The sequence below is a fragment of the Alnus glutinosa genome, chromosome 7 (genome assembly GCF_958979055.1).
Source record: "Alnus glutinosa chromosome 7, dhAlnGlut1.1, whole genome shotgun sequence".
NCBI classification, from domain to species: Eukaryota; Viridiplantae; Streptophyta; class Magnoliopsida; order Fagales; family Betulaceae; genus Alnus; species Alnus glutinosa.
The window spans coordinates 5228334-5247028 of NC_084892.1; the positions used below are offsets into that span (position 1 = coordinate 5228334).

General features: G+C 37.8%; 2 protein-coding genes and 4 non-coding genes across 6 annotated transcripts; 5 read left to right on the top strand and 1 right to left on the bottom strand.

Annotated features, from left to right (window-relative positions):
- The first annotated feature begins 2247 nt into the window (after positions 1 to 2247).
- On the top strand, positions 2248 to 2443 carry LOC133874437 (U2 spliceosomal RNA). The gene has a single exon (XR_009901297.1). It is a non-coding gene; the product is annotated as a U2 spliceosomal RNA (small nuclear RNA).
- A 2497-nt stretch (positions 2444 to 4940) lies between these two features.
- On the top strand, positions 4941 to 5136 carry LOC133874442 (U2 spliceosomal RNA). The gene has a single exon (XR_009901301.1). It is a non-coding gene; the product is annotated as a U2 spliceosomal RNA (small nuclear RNA).
- A 2746-nt stretch (positions 5137 to 7882) lies between these two features.
- Positions 7883 to 8078, top strand: LOC133874400 (U2 spliceosomal RNA). The gene has a single exon (XR_009901264.1). It is a non-coding gene; the product is annotated as a U2 spliceosomal RNA (small nuclear RNA).
- Positions 8079 to 11667: 3589 nt separating this feature from the next.
- On the top strand, positions 11668 to 13788 carry LOC133873471 (pentatricopeptide repeat-containing protein At2g17525, mitochondrial-like). The gene has a single exon (XM_062311172.1). It carries the CDS (start codon positions 11742 to 11744, stop codon positions 13764 to 13766), a length of 2025 nt encoding a protein of 674 aa, XP_062167156.1. The 5' UTR covers positions 11668 to 11741; the 3' UTR covers positions 13767 to 13788.
- A 1143-nt stretch (positions 13789 to 14931) lies between these two features.
- Positions 14932 to 18255, bottom strand: LOC133874169 (mitochondrial acidic protein mam33-like). Its single transcript, XM_062312017.1, has 3 exons — positions 17810 to 18255; positions 16761 to 17092; positions 14932 to 15357 (listed from the first exon to the last, which is right to left on the bottom strand). The coding sequence occupies exons 1-3, from the start codon at positions 17921 to 17923 to the stop codon at positions 15192 to 15194; spliced, it is 612 nt and encodes a 203-aa protein (XP_062168001.1). The 5' UTR covers positions 17924 to 18255; the 3' UTR covers positions 14932 to 15191.
- On the top strand, positions 18136 to 18331 carry LOC133874439 (U2 spliceosomal RNA). Its single transcript, XR_009901299.1, has one exon. It is a non-coding gene; the product is annotated as a U2 spliceosomal RNA (small nuclear RNA).
- The last annotated feature ends 364 nt before the right edge of the window (positions 18332 to 18695 follow it).

Genomic DNA, 18695 nt, shown 5'->3' on the forward strand with positions numbered 1-18695 from the left:
ACTTTTTTTTAAGATCGACCATTGAATATTCATGGCCGACATGTAGGAAAACAAATTCAATATTGAATATTCATGGCCGACATGTAGGAAAACAAATTCAATGGTTAGTCATAAAAAAAAAAAATAATAATAATAATTAGAGTTGTGCAAAAATTGTGTAAGAGTTGTATAAGAATCATTACTTTTTTTAAAAACGGCCGATAATTCGATACCCTTTTGTGAAGTTATCCCTTTCTTTTACTAAGTATATTAAATTAATATGTATTATTGTAACACATTTAATTTTTACATATATTTTTAAAAATTTATGTGAAATCACATGCTTTATTGAAAATACATTTGAGAATCATATACTCTATGAACACATGTTATTTTAATAGATAGGGTTTGAGAACTTTTTTTATTATTATTTTTTTTTTTCAATCCAGCTCGGAGGAAAACTTTGCCCATATAAAATATGCATGATAGCTATTATGATTTTTTTTTTTTTTTTTCCCCTATAATCCTATAACGACCCAAGGAAAAGCGCTAGCTACGTCTGCGCTATCACCCCAAAAGGACTAATCAATTTGAAGCTTCCTTAGAATCCATTATAAAGTCCAGTTTCACCTAGTAACTAGATAATGTGGGACTTGGCACCCATGAATATCTATATAACTACTTACTCTATGTGAACTATTCATCTCTTCCCAATATGGGACTAGGGTGTTACAAATCTAATTTGGAAGAAAAATATATCCATATGAAAATGTGCATGATAACTAGCTATTAATTGTTCTTTTAGAACGTTGCTATAGTCATTGTTGGAGAATTATACTTCAAATTATTAGATTAGGCCTTGGAGATGGATCGGCATTGTAAAATGAACAGTTCAAGACAGGTCATAAGCCCATTAACTAATGGGGTTGGATAGGCTAAAAAATCCCTTTATGAGGCCCAATAGTATTGAGGATCTAAACGAGTAACGGTCAGACACTTAGATATCCGACCAAGATACTTGGGGGATGCTCGGAGAGGAAGAACTCCTCATTTATGACAAGCCATGCTCATTTATTATACGTGATATCAACCAGTCCAATTGTGTTTGGGTACAGAGAGAACAACAGCGTCTCGCGCCGCTGCTAATGTTAGTCTTTGAAATCATAAATGGTTAACACCTAATTTGGCCACGAGCATTAATTCTATTTTTTCATCTCTCTCTCTATCTCTCTCTCTCAAAACAACAACTAACTTAACCATCAGAGGAGGCATCGTCGGCCAACCCTAGACGGGTCTTTCTCTGTTTTGCAGATCCAAATCCACTGATTCAACTGACTTCTTCGGGCCCTCACTGCTAGAAAGACTATCCTGCAATTGACACATCATCAATAGGAAACTGTACCAACAGTCATGTTCAGTGTGGTTCAACAAAAATGAACTGTATTGGCAGGGACAAAACTACATATAGAGGAGCAAGGTGGGCTATAGCTCCCTTGGTTTTCAATTGTTGTTTCATAAAATGTTTATTAACTTAAGAATAAAAATTTCCTACAAATCGGTTTGTAGAAAATTTTCTACAACCCACATATAAAAATGACATATATCTTTTAAACATGTGACAATCACATATTTTTTTTTTTAATAATGCTATTAAAAAGGTAAGGAAGAAGCACATGCTATTTAAATAACATGTGTTCCTCACATGCCGAAAGACACATGTCCATAACTTAAATATATATGTATTTTTTTTTCTTTTTTTCTTTTTGCTTAAAAACTAAATTTTTGGTCTCTATCAAAATTAAGCTCGACTCCTCGTTCAAGTTTTGTCTCTTGAATGGGAAATTATGGTTTCACCCATAATGATCCGTGGATGTTGTACCCCATTATTATAGGAATAAGAGTTATGGTTTGTTAATTGGATAGTGTCAAGACTCAAAAAAGACATAAATTTTCCTTATATCATTACTCATGTCCAACATTTTGTCCCAACTTCGTCTTGACCTGCAAATAATAATAAAAAAACACTCAACAGACATCATGTATCTGAATAGCCTAGAAGGCAGCACAGCCAATGAAAGCAAGAGATCCTTCGCAAAGGCTTGCTAGGACTTGGGAATGCCTCGAAACCAAATGGTTTGATGCCCAAGACGTGTACATGTTGGTCTTTGAAAACGATGCCCGGAAGCTTTTAGTCCCACACCGAAAGAATAAAGAGAAGCTGGAAGTGAACTTTGGCTATAAAAGAAAAACGGAGACATTGAACAAAGCATACCTTTCTCGGCCTTTTGGCTAAGATCAAGTGTAGTATCTGTTCTTATCAGTTTAATATCTGATATGTGGCCCATCGGGTCACACGATATTAAATTAATTTCTTGAGGGGGAAGGCCCACCACAGTAGCTTGCTACTGGGGCCTTCGAGCGTCGCCCATGCGTTGCACTACTGCACGGGCCTGGCGCACCCCACCCAAACTTAGTTCAAAGCTTTTTCTTTGCTTAATTTTGCTGCTGAGTTTAAGAATGAACAATCCAGTTCTTGTGGGCATCATCTCTCATTTGGAATCCAAGCATTCTTTTTAACTGGATCCCGTTCCTCAGTATCTAAGTGGGTTAAAACACAAAGCTACGTTCTTTGATGTCAAATCTACACAAATTTATTGGAAAAATTGAAGGCATTTTTTATTCAACATATATAGACTCTTTGGGAGGAATAAAATTGGGTTACTTTGAAATCCTCTCATTTATTTGCTTCGACGAATTCTCTGTTCTCGCTTTTCATTTTCACCCTATACACGGTCCGGCTCCTGCATAACGAGAATAGAACAATTGGTTGCGGCTAAGAAGCAGCAACCACGTTAATAAGAGCTAAAATTACGCCACACATTCACAAAGAGATGATCCCAAACGCCTTTCCAATTGATAAGGCAAGCGAAATCATTCAAAACAAGCTCTAGGTCAATTGTGGAAAATGTCACCTATATATATATACCATACGGTTTTGTCACATATACATATGCATGTGAGAAATTTTATTTAACTAAGTTTATTAAATTGACATGTATTTCTTATAATATTTAGTTCTTCTATACGTTTTTAAAAATGCATGTGAAATCACACACTTTATTAAAAATGCATGTATGAATCATATATTCTAAGGCAGGGCGGTTCAATATATTTTAAGGCTTAAAGCGAGAATTTTAAACGAGGCTTCTAAGGATTTTTTTTTTTCCTATTCTATGTGGGAATTTTAGAGTCTCCTAATAGGAGAGAAAATGCACTATATTTTTGTCGGTATTAATTTTTGTCTTCTTGAGCCTCTAATTATTTATTTTTTATTAAAGTTAAAGAGTTTTCAAAGAAGATATTATGCTTCTTTTATTTTTTTCAAAGCCGTTCGATTGAGCCCCCCCCTTTTTTTTTTCTTTCAAACAAACCTATCTTTGGGGGCCTTATTTGATTGAGAAAAAACCATTTCAGCTTATGATTAGACATTTTTTTCAAACAAACTTGTCTTTAAGGCCTTATTCCACTGGAAAAAAAAAAACCGTTTTAGATTATAATTAGGCTTTTTCTTTTCCAAATAAACTTGTTTTTGGGGCATTTTTCTACTTGGGGGCCTTAGGCAACCGCCTAACTTGCCTAGTGGATGAGCCTGAAGTAGGGGTGTAAACCCGGAGCGGGTTCCCGGGTATTGGGTAAAAACCGGGAACCGGCTTCGGGTCCCCGGATTTTTTGCATTTAACACCCGGCCCCGGACCTGGGTACCCCGGGTAACCGGTTTTACCCGGATACCCGGATAAAACCGGTTATCCGGTCCGGGTGGTCGGGATTAACGATCTGAGCACTGGCGTAAGCAATAAGCTACCTTAAACATTGAAACACGTACAACAAAATTAACATAGGAGTCTACAAATTTAAGCTTTGTTCAATCACAGGGAAAAAGAACAAGCACCTAAACAAATTAAGAGCTAGCCAGAAAAGTCTTGAGCTTGAGGCTACCGTAAAAGAGAAGTCTTGTTCAACCAAAGCTGCAAAGTGCAAAGCACCGAGCACGAGCCACCTATTAAGCCAAACCCCAGAAAGTCAGAAACTCAAAGATTTTACAAAAGTTTCAAAGATTCAAGATTCTGGGCTGAAGTGCTGAACCGTCATCGGCTGAACCGCTGAACTTCGTGAAGTCGTGAAGAAGACGATTTCTGCAGGAGCTTCAATGGGCAGAAAGTCGTCGGCTGAACGTCGTGAAGCCGTGAACTGTGAAGGAGATGAACAAGCACCTAAACAAATTCGGTTATACCCGGTCCGAATTTACACCCCTAGCCTGAAGTGCTCTAAGGACACATGTAATTTTAATAGATAGGGTTTGAGGAATTTTTTCCAAACCAATTTGGAGGCCATTGCTCCCTTGGTTTTCAATTTTTTTTTTTTTTTTTTTTAAATGTTATTAAGTTAAACATGTGTACTATTTTATTTTATTTTTGCTTGAAAACTATAAAATTAAGCTTGACCTCTTGTTCATACTTTTGACCCCTCGAATGAAAAATTATGGTTTCGTCCATGGCGCATTGGTCCAGATAGGTTCTGACCTACAAAAATCTTCGGATCTGTGGATAATGTACCACATTATTAAAGGAATAAGAATAATGGTTTGTTATGTGGATGGTGTCCATCGTTTTGGACCCCCTTCCTCTTGGCCTGCAAATCATACAAAAAAAAAAAAAAAACTCCACGGACATCATGTGTCTGAAGAGCCTAGAAGGCAGCACAGCCAATGAAAGCAAGCGATCCTTCGCAAAGGCTTTGCTAGGACTTGGGAATGCATCGAAGCAAAATGGCTTGATGCCCAAAATGTGCACACGTTGGTCTTTGAAATCGATGCTCGGAAGCTTTTTTCCCACACCGAAAGAATGAGAGAAGCTGGATGTGAACACCGGCTATAAAAGAAAAACGGAGAAGTCGAACAAATCATACCTTTCTCGGCCTTTTGGCTAAGATCAAGTGTAGTATCTGTTCTTATCAGTTTAATATCTGATATGTGGCCCATCGGGTCACACGATATTAAATTAATTTCTTGAGGGGGAAGGCCCGCCACAGTAGCTTGCTGCTGGGGTCTTCAAGCGTCGCCCATGCGTTGCACTATTGCACGGGCCTGGCGCACCCCACCCAAACCTAGTTGAAAATTTTTTCTTCTTTTATTTGGGATTTTGAGCTTGTAATAAATTCACAGCCCAATAACCTAGTTTCAGTTCTTGTGTGTGCATGGAGACCTGCGACAATCCAAAGCATCTAGCGGAAAAAAGGAAAAAAGAAATTAATCTCAATAAAGTCACTCTATTCTTGTTTCTTATTGATAAGCCACTTGTTTCTTACTTCAGCTCTTGATTGAATTTCTGACCTATTGATGATTCTATAATGTTATTATTAAAGCTAAAATTTAGTCTAGGCTATATACTCTTATGTAAATTAAACATATCAACCAGAATCGCCATTAGACTTCAATACCATCACTACACAAAAAATTTAAAAGGTAGATTAAAAAAATTTGAAAAAATTGAGATTAAAGTGGGAAATAAGTGTGGTGTATAACACTACTCATTTACTTTTTAGAGGACCATACGATATATCGATGGGCTGTAAGGCCGGTCTGCTAAGAAAGCTTAAGGGGGCCTAAAAGATATACATATCAGTCTACTGAAAGGCCCATATACTGATGGGCATACACGACAAATCCAGATTCTTATGGTTTGATCAGCATACTAATCAACAAAAGAATTAAGAAACTATTGGAGGACCATACTACATGCCAAAGGGCCTCTAAAGCTTGACTATTAAGAAAGCTCAACGAGGCCTAACAGATATACATACCAGTGAGGTCAAGACCATATTTGGACCAAGCTTGGTAGATAAGTCACAAGTCTACACCATATTTGAGACTTACAACAAGATGCACCTTTGTCTTAATGGAATACATAACAGTCGATCCTCTCCTGCTAGGTCAAATAGCAACATCCCATGTAAGAAATCACCCAATCTATATATAGAGGGCAAAACTCCTCTATCGGCCAAGTAATGACTCACTCACCCTTTCAGGCACTCACACCTATTTTATTGATCCCTATGCACCACCATACTACCATAGGCATTCTCTTACATTTTGCGTACTACTAGACACATTTTTTCAAGCTTTACACTCTCATTGAGGGCTTTTACTGGCTTGGGAGTTGAAGTGCCTCCAGTTTTTTTGGAACCAACAAACTTTTTTGATGACCTCTTTCTTATTTTGCCAAAAAAAAAAAAAGAACAACCTCCTCCCTAAAAGACAGTTTGAGGTTAATGATACAAATTATATTGAAAAAGGTACTCGTAGAGAATGATGCTTTTCTTCTTCTTATTTTTCTTTTTTTGCTAATATTATCAGTTATTTTAGATTATTGAGGACACCATAGTCGCACAGTCTCACACCCTTACAATTATTATTTTTCCCTTTTATTTTTATTTTTTATATCTTATTCTGAACCTTAGGCCTTACGCCCCCACGGTTGCCCCCCCCCCCCCCCCCCCCCCCCCCCCCCTTATCTTATTCCATATATAAATGTAGGTCACTTATGCCTCCCATGCCCCTAAGTCTCACTGTTGTGACTTGTATTTTATGATATACTAGCTTATAACTCGCGCAATGCATGAAATTTTAAGGAAGAACTCAATTTTTTTATTTTTTTTTTATTTTTTGTATATATATTAAATAGACTGGTTCAATACTTAAAAGACCGGTTTAACTACTAAAAAGTATAAGTTCATGCCACATATCACAATTTTATGTCATTCTAAGTAAGAAGTCAGCTTTTATATATATATATATATATATATATATATATATATGACAAGAATTATTATTAACAATATATTGAACTTGATTATGATTGTATTGAAATTGGGATAGGGAATCATCCCATGCCCAAAGTGCAGTGCACATGAGGAATTGTAGGGACTGTGAGAGGGGTTCCTACACCCCGGCAACTTGCTCGGATAAAAGGATCAATCAGAGCTCTCTCCCAATTCTAGGAAGCAAGGAGAATTTCTTGAATCTTCAATTATAAGGAATCTCAATTCTTGAACTAGATTATAAATTTTTGGTCAAGTTAGGCACACACTGTTTCTTTCTTTTTTTTTTCTTTTTTTTTTTTCCTATTTTGCCTCACCCAATTTACTAAGTTATGAATTTGGGCTACTTAGGCTTAGCAGGTCCTCGAGAGAAATCAGGGTCAATTGAAGAAGATGGCAAAAAAAGACATGCCAAAGGGGTTCGAACCCACCACTCGACCTGCCTCATCTAAGTTTAAGAAATCAAAGCTAGTGGAGTGGATGAGTTACTTATACCACAAAAGTGCCCGAACCAAGCGAACATATATATGCAGGAAGTTAGGAGTGAGGTGTCAATAGCAGCAGTGAGAGTGGAAGGAAGCTTTGCTTCATTTTATTTTTGGATCGTCACTAGGAACTAGGAAAATGGAAGCATAAACTTACGAGTCATGTTCTAAATGCACTTCCTTTCTCCATTTCGACAAGCATTTGTTTTGTAGAGATTAGACCGAGACACAGTGCTGGGCTGGGCAAAACCCAAATATTAATGGTTCTTTTGCTCAAACCCAGATTAAGAAAAACTTTTTTCGGTACGAAAATTCGCATGATAACTATTGATTGTTGTTTTAGAACGAATCATGTGGTTGCGATTCCCTTTAATGCTATGGTGTCTAGTGTGATTCAACAAAATGGTTTTGATGCCCAAGATGAGCACATGTTAGTCTCTGAAATCGATGTCAGGAAGCTTTTTTAGTCCCACACTGAAAGAATAAGAGCAGCTAGACGTGAACATTGGCTATAAAAGAAAAACGGATGCGTCAAGCAAAGCATACCTTTCTCGGCCTTTTGGCTAAGATCAAGTGTAGTATCTGTTCTTATCAGTTTAATATCTGATATGTGGCCCATCGGGTCACACGATATTAAATTAATTTCTTGAGGGGGAAGGCCCGCCACAGTAGCTTGCTGCTGGGGTCTTCAAGCGTCGCCCATGCGTTGCACTATTGCACGAGCCTGGCGCACCCCACCCAAACCTAGTATATAACTTTTTCGAAGTTTCATTGGCCTACTGACCTTACCCGGAATTCAAAGCATTATTTTCAATCTTCTACTTGCATTAGGACCAAATTAATATCGACAAATAAAAGAAAAAAGGAAAACTCCAATAACTGAATTTATTGGACCCAACCTTTAATTCAGACCATCTTTTACAGTCAATCAATCTTCTTATTTCATTCTAATGAACCAACTCACAAACCACCCTACCTCTCACAGCCAATGCTGTCTTTGGATTCCACGGAGTCACTGTTGGAATCCACTGAGTCATTGTCGAAGTCCACAGCCGGAATCTGCCCGGTTTTAGATAGATGAGAAGAGAGAGATAAAGAGATTGGGTTTGGCTAGATCTGTGCCAGTTTGAGAGGTTAGGTTTGGTTAGATTTGTGTCGATCTAGAGGTTGGGGCAGGGTTTTGATGCTTGTGATGGTGTTTGTAGTGGTGAGATCCATCATGGTCTTCTTTGTAGACGACCTTGTTGTTGAAGGCCTTATGCACGTTTTGGTACTGGGGAACCTCGGGGAGCATAATATGAATCATTTCCATTATGTGAAGATGAGAATGGTGATCCTAGGCAGGGTTGGCAATTTTTGACACGACCCGCGAACTCGGCACGAACACGATACGAAAAAACCGGATTTGGGTTCGTTATAGTCGGGTCAACCCGATTATAATTGTGTTTGGCGGGTCAACCCGCCAACACGATTATAACTCGGTTAAAAAAAAAAAAATTTAACGCCTCACGTTCACGGTTCACCCTCTTCTCCCATTTTCTTTATTCTTTTCCCTTTTAGTTCTTCGGTTCTTCCTTCTTGCTCAAACACGCAGCATAGAAAAGAGAGAGAATCATCCTCCTCTCCCTTCTGATTTTCTTCTTCTTCCTTCCTTTTGTCTTCTTCTTTCTCCCATCCCAAACAGAAAGAGAGATAGTGAGAGAAACACAGAGAGGGAGAGTCAAAGGGAGAGATCGAGAGGAGATCCGAGTGACCCATCAAACCCAGAGAGGGACCTGAGTCACCCGACCTTCCATGATCGCCGGAGGATGCGATTTCCGGCGAATCATCGCCGGTGAATTCAGAGGAAGTATTGTCCAACGATTCTTCGTTGGATTCTCAGTGGATTTTCCTCAAATGTAATTCTTGTAATTTCTTGTGTTTAAATTATTAATATTATTTTGGATATTTTTGGATTGATAAGTTTTGATTGAGCCGTGTGGGTTCATTGGGTTGAATTGTTGAAGCTTGAATTTGTACCCCTGTTCCGGCCGATTTTTTGGGGTTTTTCTTCTTGTTTTCGGTTGGGGAATCAAATGGGTTGAAGGGATTTTTGTTATTGTGTTGCTTAGAAATTTCCTTAGGCTATTCCTCATAATGGCCGAATGAGATTTTTTTTTGATTTCTCTTGTTTTCCGATTGAGCTACCGATCGGGTTGCTTGAATTGCTTCTCCTCTGGTTGCTTCTTTTCTGTAGTCGTGTGTACTGATCAGGTTGCTTGAGCCTTGAATTGCTTCTCTTCTGTAATCGTGTGTAGCGGGTTGTGTTCGGGTTACCCGATTCGTAATCGGGTCGTGTTTGGGTCAAGGGTTTCAACCCGATTAATAATCGGGTCGGGTTCGTGTCGAACCCGTTTACATAGTCGGGTCGACACAAACCCGACCCGTGAACCCGAATTGCCATCGTAGGAAGTGGGAGAGGTTCTATTTGTGGGTAGTCTTAATTGAAAAAAAAAAAATGGAGCTTGAGGAAGATGATGGCGGTGGCCTTCGGTAGTGGCTTCGGGTAGAATCTGACAGCACCGTTGGGCTGAGAGGAGGTGGTGGTTTTTTAGGGCTTGTTGGGCTCTTGAAAGGAAAAACTATAAAGTGGTTTTTTTTTCATTAGATTTGGTGCTATGATGTCTATTGTATTTAGTCTTCTTAGATGATGTGTCGACTTCTTATTAGAAGTTAAAAGATATTACTTTTACGACCCATCCTTATATAAGGGGATCTTATATAAATTAAACATATCAGCTAAAATCATTATCAGACCTTAATACATCACTACACAAAAACATTTAAAAGGAAGATAAGAGAAACATTTAACATGACCTGTGTCCCATCCCATCCCATACCTATAGAGGTATCTCACTTTTTCTGCATTGGCATTCTTCTTTGCAATTCAAGATGCTTCCCAATCAGTCAAAGCCAAAATTTCATAATTATTCAACACAAGAGGAAGGTCATGATCCAATTCATGATCACTCTTCGCAACTCAATATGATATGACATATCTCTGGTTCTTTTGTAACATCAACCATCCAATCTTCAAGAGAGAAGCATAGAGATGGCCTTGTCAAAATTCTCGTTCTTGGTGAAAGCCATGATAGGCACCATCGAGTCCCATATTTTTGGTTTCTCCTTTGTGGATGGAGTTGGAGACCACCTAAAATTGATTGAAATTTTGACAGTTTTTTTGTGTTTTTTTTTTTTTTTTTTTTTGGGTATGTTGTTTGTGTATTTTGTGAGATTAGGAAATATTGGGTATGATTATTAATGAGTTTTGGAGGTGTTTTTTATTTATAAAGGTAAAAATTATTTTCAAAAGTGTTTTTTGGTGGGGCTCATATTTGAAAGAATAGTTTTTTTTAAAAAAAAAAAAAACTTGTTATTTATTTTTTGGGTTAAATGCATTTTTAGTCCTTAAGTATTGGAAACTTTATTTTTTAGTCCCTGAGTTTTAATTTGTATCACAGATAATACCCCAGTTTTGGGAAATGATCGAATTATTATCTCAGTTAATTTATCCATCCAAAAACTAACGGCATGCCACGTCACTGTCACTTAGCAATACTAGGAAGTCGACAACTGTCCAGTCAGACACGTCAGCATTCACTTAATTTCCAAATCACCCAAACACCTCCACATCACACATCCACGTCATTTGTTTATTTTGAGGGGAAAATATTTTCTGCAATTTAAGAAACTTAAAACTGAAACTCAAATATTCAAATATTTCAAACAAAAAATTGAAAGTAGAAGAGAATCATCGTTCATTTCAAAAAGAAATTGCCAAAAAGAAGAGGACGGAAGAACCCCAATCCCTAAACTCCCTCCTGAACTCTCTTCCATCGAATTCACAGAACCGGCCGACTTCCTCCTGAACTCTCTCCCATCGACTCCACAGAACCGGCCAGTCGGTGTTTCGTAACTTGCGATCTTTTCGCCGATTTCACACCTAACCTCGACCAAACGTAGAAGAAATGGAATTTTGCTCAATAAATCGTCCCATTCTAACCGACAACATTTAAAGGTATTTTGCTCATTTTTATTTTTTAGAGGACTTCTTAAAAGTTTGTTTTGTACTATATATATATATATATATATATATATATATATATATATATATATATATATATATATATATATATATATATATATATATATATATATATATATATATATATATATATATATGAGTTGTGTATTATCTTTGTGGGTTGAATCTTTGTTTTGTTTTGGTTGCTTGGTTTTTCTTAAGGTCCTTGCTGCTATTGATTAACTCTCAAACCTTGAACAGTTCGTCAGACTGTCGCTTTGTCGTTCGCGGATAGATTCTCTTATGGGTCACTCGTGGATCAACGTGCTAAAGTACCAATGATCAAGCCGACGGGCCTGAGGACTCTCATAACATGGACCATCCATGACAACATATCTGGAGATGCTCTTCATCTTTCTCGACCTTTTGGAACACAGGTTGTAAAACAAAAGCATTCCTCAATGCCCAAAATCTCCAACTCTTCAACTCTTGCAGTCTTCTCCCCAGAAGCATATCAAAGGTTTCTTCTTCTCCGCCGAAAATCAAAACCCATTTCATCCTCCTCCTCCTCCTCCACATCATCATATCCTGTCCCAACCCAGGAGCAGATTGCCCATTTGATACTAAACCAGAAATCGGCCTCCCAAGCCCTCGAAACCTTCAGATGGGCTTCCAAACTCCCCCACTTCAGCCACTCGCAGTCCACCTACCGTGCTTTAATCCGCAATCTATGTGCTTTCCGTCGCTTTGATACTGTAAAGGATCTGCTCGACGAAATGCCCAACTCAATCGGGTCACCCCCAGATGACGACATTTTCGTAACGATCATCCGTGGTCTCGGGCGGGCACGTATGGTTAAGCAAGTGATCAAAGTGGTTGACTTGGTTTCTCAGTTTGAAAAGAAACCGTGTTTGAAGATTTTCAATTCAATACTAAATGTTCTTGTCATGGACGATATTGATTTGGCTAGATGGTTTTATAGGAAGAGAATGATGGGAAGTGGTGTTGAAGGCGATGATTACACTTTTGGGATCTTAATGAAAGGGCTTTGCTTGACTGATAGGATTGGTGATGGCTTTAAGCTATTGCAAGCGATGAAGTCAAGGGGAATTACACCAAATACCGTAATTTATAACACATTACTTCATGCACTTTGCAGGAATGGGAAAACTGGGAGAGCAAGGAGCTTGATGAATGAAATGAAGGAGCCCAATGATGTGACTTTTAATGTCTTAATATCTGCTTACTCTAAAGAAGAGAATTTGGTTCAAGCTCTGGTTCTGTTGGAGAAGTGCTTCAGTTTGGGGTATGTGCCCGATGTTGTTTCAGTAACTAAGGTTCTGGAACTTCTCTGCAATGTTGGTCGTGTAACTGAGGCTGTTGAGATTTTGGAGAGATTGGAGAGTAAGGGAGGTGTGATTGACATTGTGGCTTATAATACTTTGATAAAGGGTTTTTGTAGATTAGGGAAAATGAAAGTGGGGTATTCCTTTCTGATGGAGATGGAGAGGAAGGGCTGCCTTCCAAATGTAGACACCTACAACATTTTGATCTCTGGATTTTGTGAGTATAGGATGTTGGATTTGGCTCTTGATCTGTTTAAAGAGATGAAAACAGATGGGATTAACTGGAGTTTTGTTACATACGATACACTAATTAAAGCTTTGTGTTCAGGAGGCAGGATGGAAGATGGGTTTAAGATTTTGGAATTAATGGAGGAGAATAAGGTGGGATCTGGGATTCGTATTAGTCCTTATAACAGTGTGCTATATGGTCTGTATAAGAAAAATCAGTTGGATGAAGCACTCGCATTTCTGACCATGATGGGGAAGTTATTTCCTAGAGCTGTTGATAGGAGCTTGAGCATTTTAAATTTCTGTGCGGAGGGAGCTATTGAGGATGCAAAGAAGGTTTTTGATCAGATGCTTGGAGAAGGGGGAGCTCCAAGTGTTGTTGTTTATGATCATTTAATCTATGGATTTTGCCAACGAGGATGTGTGCGTGAAGCGTTTGAACTGGTGAATGAGATGGTTCATCTTGGTTATTTTCCAGTTGCACCAACATTCAATGCCCTGATCAGTGGGTTTTGCAGGCAGGGAAAAGTTAGCAGTGCTTTGAGGCTCATGGATGACATGGTTGGGAGGGGTTGCATTCTCGATATAACAAGTTATAATCCATTGATCGACACTCTTTGTAGAAAGGGAAATTTTGACAAGGCTTTGGAGCTAGTTTCACATATGGTACAAATGGGGATCGTCCCTGATTATTCATCGTGGAACTCTTTGCTTCTTTGTCTGTGCCAAGAAACCAGCAATAACATGTTCCAAGTAACTCACTTGTTGCAGCAGATTGCTGAGACGTGAATTAATTTATGGGTTTTGCTTATATTTCAAAAGACTGTGTGTGTGTGAGTAGGGGTGTAAATGAGTTGGAGATGACGGAAATGGCTAACAAAAGTTTGAAATAATATTAGACTTGTATTATCTCTGAATGAATACATTACAGTGAGATATACATCCCAATATATACAGGTTTGTAAGCTGAAAATAAAAGAAAAATACATATCAATTATAATGAATAAAATTAGTATCAATCATAATGAGGAAAATCGTCTGTCCTTGTTGAGAACGAATCTGGATTATTGTGAGGAAGCCTGCCCTGCCTGTGATTTCCTTTAGTTCCACGTTGCTTTAGTTGATGTCCAGCTGTGGCTTTACTTGTATGGAGTGTGATTGGCTGAATGTTCTGGAATGTGGGGCTCCTCAAATTTTGCTTCATTGTTTGTAACAAGGATTGGTCATATTGATTGGATGCAACAAGTTTTTCATGTATGGGCCTTATTAATTTGCAGCCTTAACAACAATGGTAAGCATTGATCTTATTGTATTTTTGTTATTGAGTGGTCAACAAACGCTTATATGTATTTCACCATCATGCAAGTTTATCCAAAAATATGAATGGTTGTGGCTTGTGAATTATATTTTAAATGTTAAGTTCTTAATTTTTCATGAAGAAAAGTAACAAGTTTAGTTACTAAAAAGAACTTCTTATTGGCCACCCGAATAGAGTATACATCATGAATATTTTTTTAACAAAAAGAGTAAAAAAGTTTTGATTTTAACACCTCAAAAAATCAAAATATACTATTCTCATTTAGGCTATCAAGTCTAATGACATATAAATTTGACAAAATTATGTTCGGAAATCACCCAATAAATGGAAAAAAAAAAAAACAAAAAATATATAGAAATGCCAAACAGTTTTTTATTTTCTTCTTAAGTGAAAACTGTTTTGATAAAAATTATCCAAACGCCTTTTTGGTATTGTTTTCTGTTTTCAAACACTTTTTTAATAAAAAAAACAACAGAAAACTATTTTTTTTTTCTTGTTTCTGTTCTCAAAAACAATTTTCAAAAACAAAAACAGAAATCGATTTGCCAAACGGGCTCTTCGTTGCAAATGGACGAAACTATATGGATTGATTCTGCATTTCCCTCTAAAATATATCTTCACTTACAACAACATTGATTGGTGCAAACTATATGCTCTAAGCTTCATTATTCTAAAATTATTCCAACTGCTCATCCCGTGGTTACCAACATGACGACGACGACCCAGACTCTTCCACAAATAAATAACACTAGTGTCCCATCATTTGTTAAAAGTTGGGATCAAACTGAATAAAAATTGAAAAAACAACAAATTCTCATACGTACACCAAGATGGGGCGGGTATCAATGGGAAAGAATGAAGCACTGCATGTGTGATTTAAACCTTCCATAGTTTTTTCACTCGCCTTTTGCCACCAAGGATTCGAGTTTGTGTAACCAGTTCACGTATTGACCTTGCTCTTTTTTACGTAGGTGGAGCAAGAGGAAGTTGGTCAGGTTTTCTCCAATTCCCTTGGATACTAGATACTCCTTGAGTGCATCTTGTAGTTGAGGGTCCAAAGAGCTGAAAATAGATATAAATGAGAGAATAATAACATAGATGAATGCAATTTAAAGCACACGAAAAGGAGAAAAAAAAAATTAACATGATGAAAATGATGTGAATGAAACAAGCATGTGCACTAAAAATGTTTGAAGACAAAACAGTTGAGATTATAATTACAAAAGATTTCCAGAATTACCTTGAAATCGAGAAACCTAAAAGAGATCTAATAGCAGTATTTCATTATTCATAGTCCAAACTTTGCTATCAAAGCTAAAGCTAAAGACTGGAGGAAATATGAGTTTTCAGATTGTCATTACTATTTTCTTTTGGTTGTTTTATATCTTACCAAGGTGCAACACTATACTGGAGAATTCATGGATCACAAACTCATCAGATGAGTACCCAGAAAGCAGGAAAACATACAGTAGAAATAGCACTGTCCTTATCAGTGACAAAATTAAGACATAATTAAGTTCATTAAGATTATAGTATATCGAGACCCAACAAATAATATATTAAAAACCCAAAAGCATATAATGTCTCTCCCTCAAAAACTCCAGCATTCTCTTCTTTCTTACACGCAACAATATTTAAAAACGAAGTAAGATATCTACATCCAAGAGAAGGGTAAAAGAAGACAAAAGCAAAGATGAAAACAAAATAAATTATGAGTTACTGACCCTTTAGGCATAAAAAAGAAAACTCATCTGCCCAGTTGATCCAACACTAAATGGAATATCCTAATCCATGAAACAATGGATAAGGAAAATGCAGAAAATTAAGATTCAGTTAGTATCTAGACACATGCACATTGATCAACCTCCTTCAAGAAAAGCAAGACTGAGAGCAAATCCAGTAGAACGAGACATTTATGATTTCCATTAAAAGGGGGAAAAAATTACAAGTTTCTCCCAAAGCAGAGGGATCATAAGCCATATTTCACCTTGAGGCTTCCTCTTGGAAGTTGGAACAGACATGGAACTCTATCCAAAAGAGTCTAATCAACACTATCAATCAAACTAAAAACAAACTTCCATGACCAACCATACAGCTGGTATTTTTAATTACTCTCCCGCTGGGAGAATACTTTTCAAATGGTGAAGGCCTTAAGTAAAAACAAACCATCACTATGTCGCTTAGCATTCCACTTGAGAGAACCCAACTCAAAGCACAATATGCAGTGCAACTATTGTAACGATGCTCTCTACAAATAAGCAATAGGACACATCAAACCACATATATCTGGTTGTTGCCGTTTATGTTATTTACTTAGACCAAAGACCATATCTGACATGAACATGTGGATATGAAGGAATTAACATAACAGTAATACTATTGACAAGCAAGCAACCTCTTTTCCCCAAAAGAATATTTAAAGGTTGATAACAAATATAAACACACATACGAGGACAAAACTTCACCTAAACAACGGGCCTCTGTAGGCTGAAGAATCCACACGAGCTGATGATTGGATATAGCAGGCATTATGGATGTCAAACTCAGACCCAGCATTACCTCTGTCAGAAACTCCACAATCAAACTGCAAGATTGAGCTCAGGCCAGGCTTTTTCAAACATACTTTCATCAAAACCTCCCTTGGAAACACACTATCTCTTCCATATGTAACTGGACCCAGAACAGCCGAAACAACAACCTCTTCCCCCAACTCACATTTTCTCCGCAAAACCACATCTTGAGATTTTGATGAGTCCCATTCTACCAAAAAATCCCCCAGAGAACCACTTTGAATATTCTGTGCCCATGTCAACACACATACAAGTCAAGAACAAGGACACAATCCTCTTAATTTTACAAGGCTAGGCACACAAGTAACATAGCTTTGCAAAAATGCTTAAATTGCCAAAGGAGAAAAGAGTTGCAATCAAAATTTAGCTCTCTGTTTCTACCAGGCTCAGCCTTTTATGTAGGGAACACACTTCCTAGAGAGTGCAATACGAAAACAGGACGTTGCCGCCTTCCCATAATAGTAGGGATAAATGTTTGTCAACTTTAGCATGACTTAGAGAATCAATTTTTCATAAGATAAGCTCATAACTCTGTCAAACTGTGCTCATATATAAGTGCCACAGCACTAATTACACTCCAAATTAATAACCTAAACCCATTATCGAATTTCCACATTCTACTTTTTTGATTTTGGGGCATAACCATTTGAATCCAGTATAAGGGCCCCCCAAAATTTTGAAAAAAATGTGTATAAAAAACAACTATCTCATCAATTGCAAGCAATGGGCAATACGAAAGCCCAATTCAAGTTCATCTTTTTATAAAAATGTTAAAAAAAAAGGGTTAGATTTTCATTGCTTTCTTTTCCCATATGTTGTCTCCAGCGAATTTCAGTAAATGGTTAGTGATGGTTGGGCAATCGGTAGCGTGAGTCGCTCAATTCGATTACATTCCAATTGAAGCAGAAAAAGAATAGGAAAGGCATGGAGGGTAGAGAGAGAACCTGAAAGCGATTAGAGCAGAGCTCGTGTGTGATCTCCGACTGCAAGACTTTGAGCACGTCCGAATCTTGAAGAGCTTTGCGACACTTGCGCAACACAGGACTCACTCGCGGCATTCTTTCGCCACGTTGGCTACGCCTGCATGAGTCGTCCAATCCCCCAGTTAATGAAAGCAAGCGATCTTTGGCAAAGGCTTTCTAGGCCTTGGGAATGCCTCGAAACAAAATGGTTTGATGCCCGGAAGGTTTTTTAGTCCCACACCGAAAGAAGATGAGTAGCTGGAAGGGAACCCTGGCTATAAAAGAAAAACGGAGAAGATGAGCAAAGCATACCTTTCTCGGCCTTTTGGCTAAGATCAAGTGTAGTATCTGTTCTTATCAGTTTAATATCTGATATGTGGCCCATCGGGTCACACGATATTAAATTAATTTCTTGAGGGGGAAGGCCCGCCACAGTAGCTTGCTGCTGGGGTCTTCAAGCGTCGCCCATGCGTTGCACTACTGCACGGGCCTGGCGCACCCCACCCAAAACTTAGTTCTAAATTTTTTCCTTGTTTCATTGGGCTACTGAGCATTGAATTGACTTGGAGTCGAAAGCGTTATTTTTCGACAAATAGAAGAGAAAGGAGTACTCCCAAGCACTACATCAAAACATGGGAACCGCTAGAGGCAACTGAGGGCTTGACCAAACGGGGCGTTTTGGGCAAGCTGAGTTTTCTAATTGGACGAAACTCATATTTTTGTAAAGACTATCTGCTATACGTTTGCTTCCAAACCATTTCTAGTGCAATTTGGCAAATTGATATAGTTAGAATAGGGAAATATAATATCTAGTCAAAATTGGCAAATTGATATAGTTAGAATAGGGAAATATAATATCTAGTCAAAA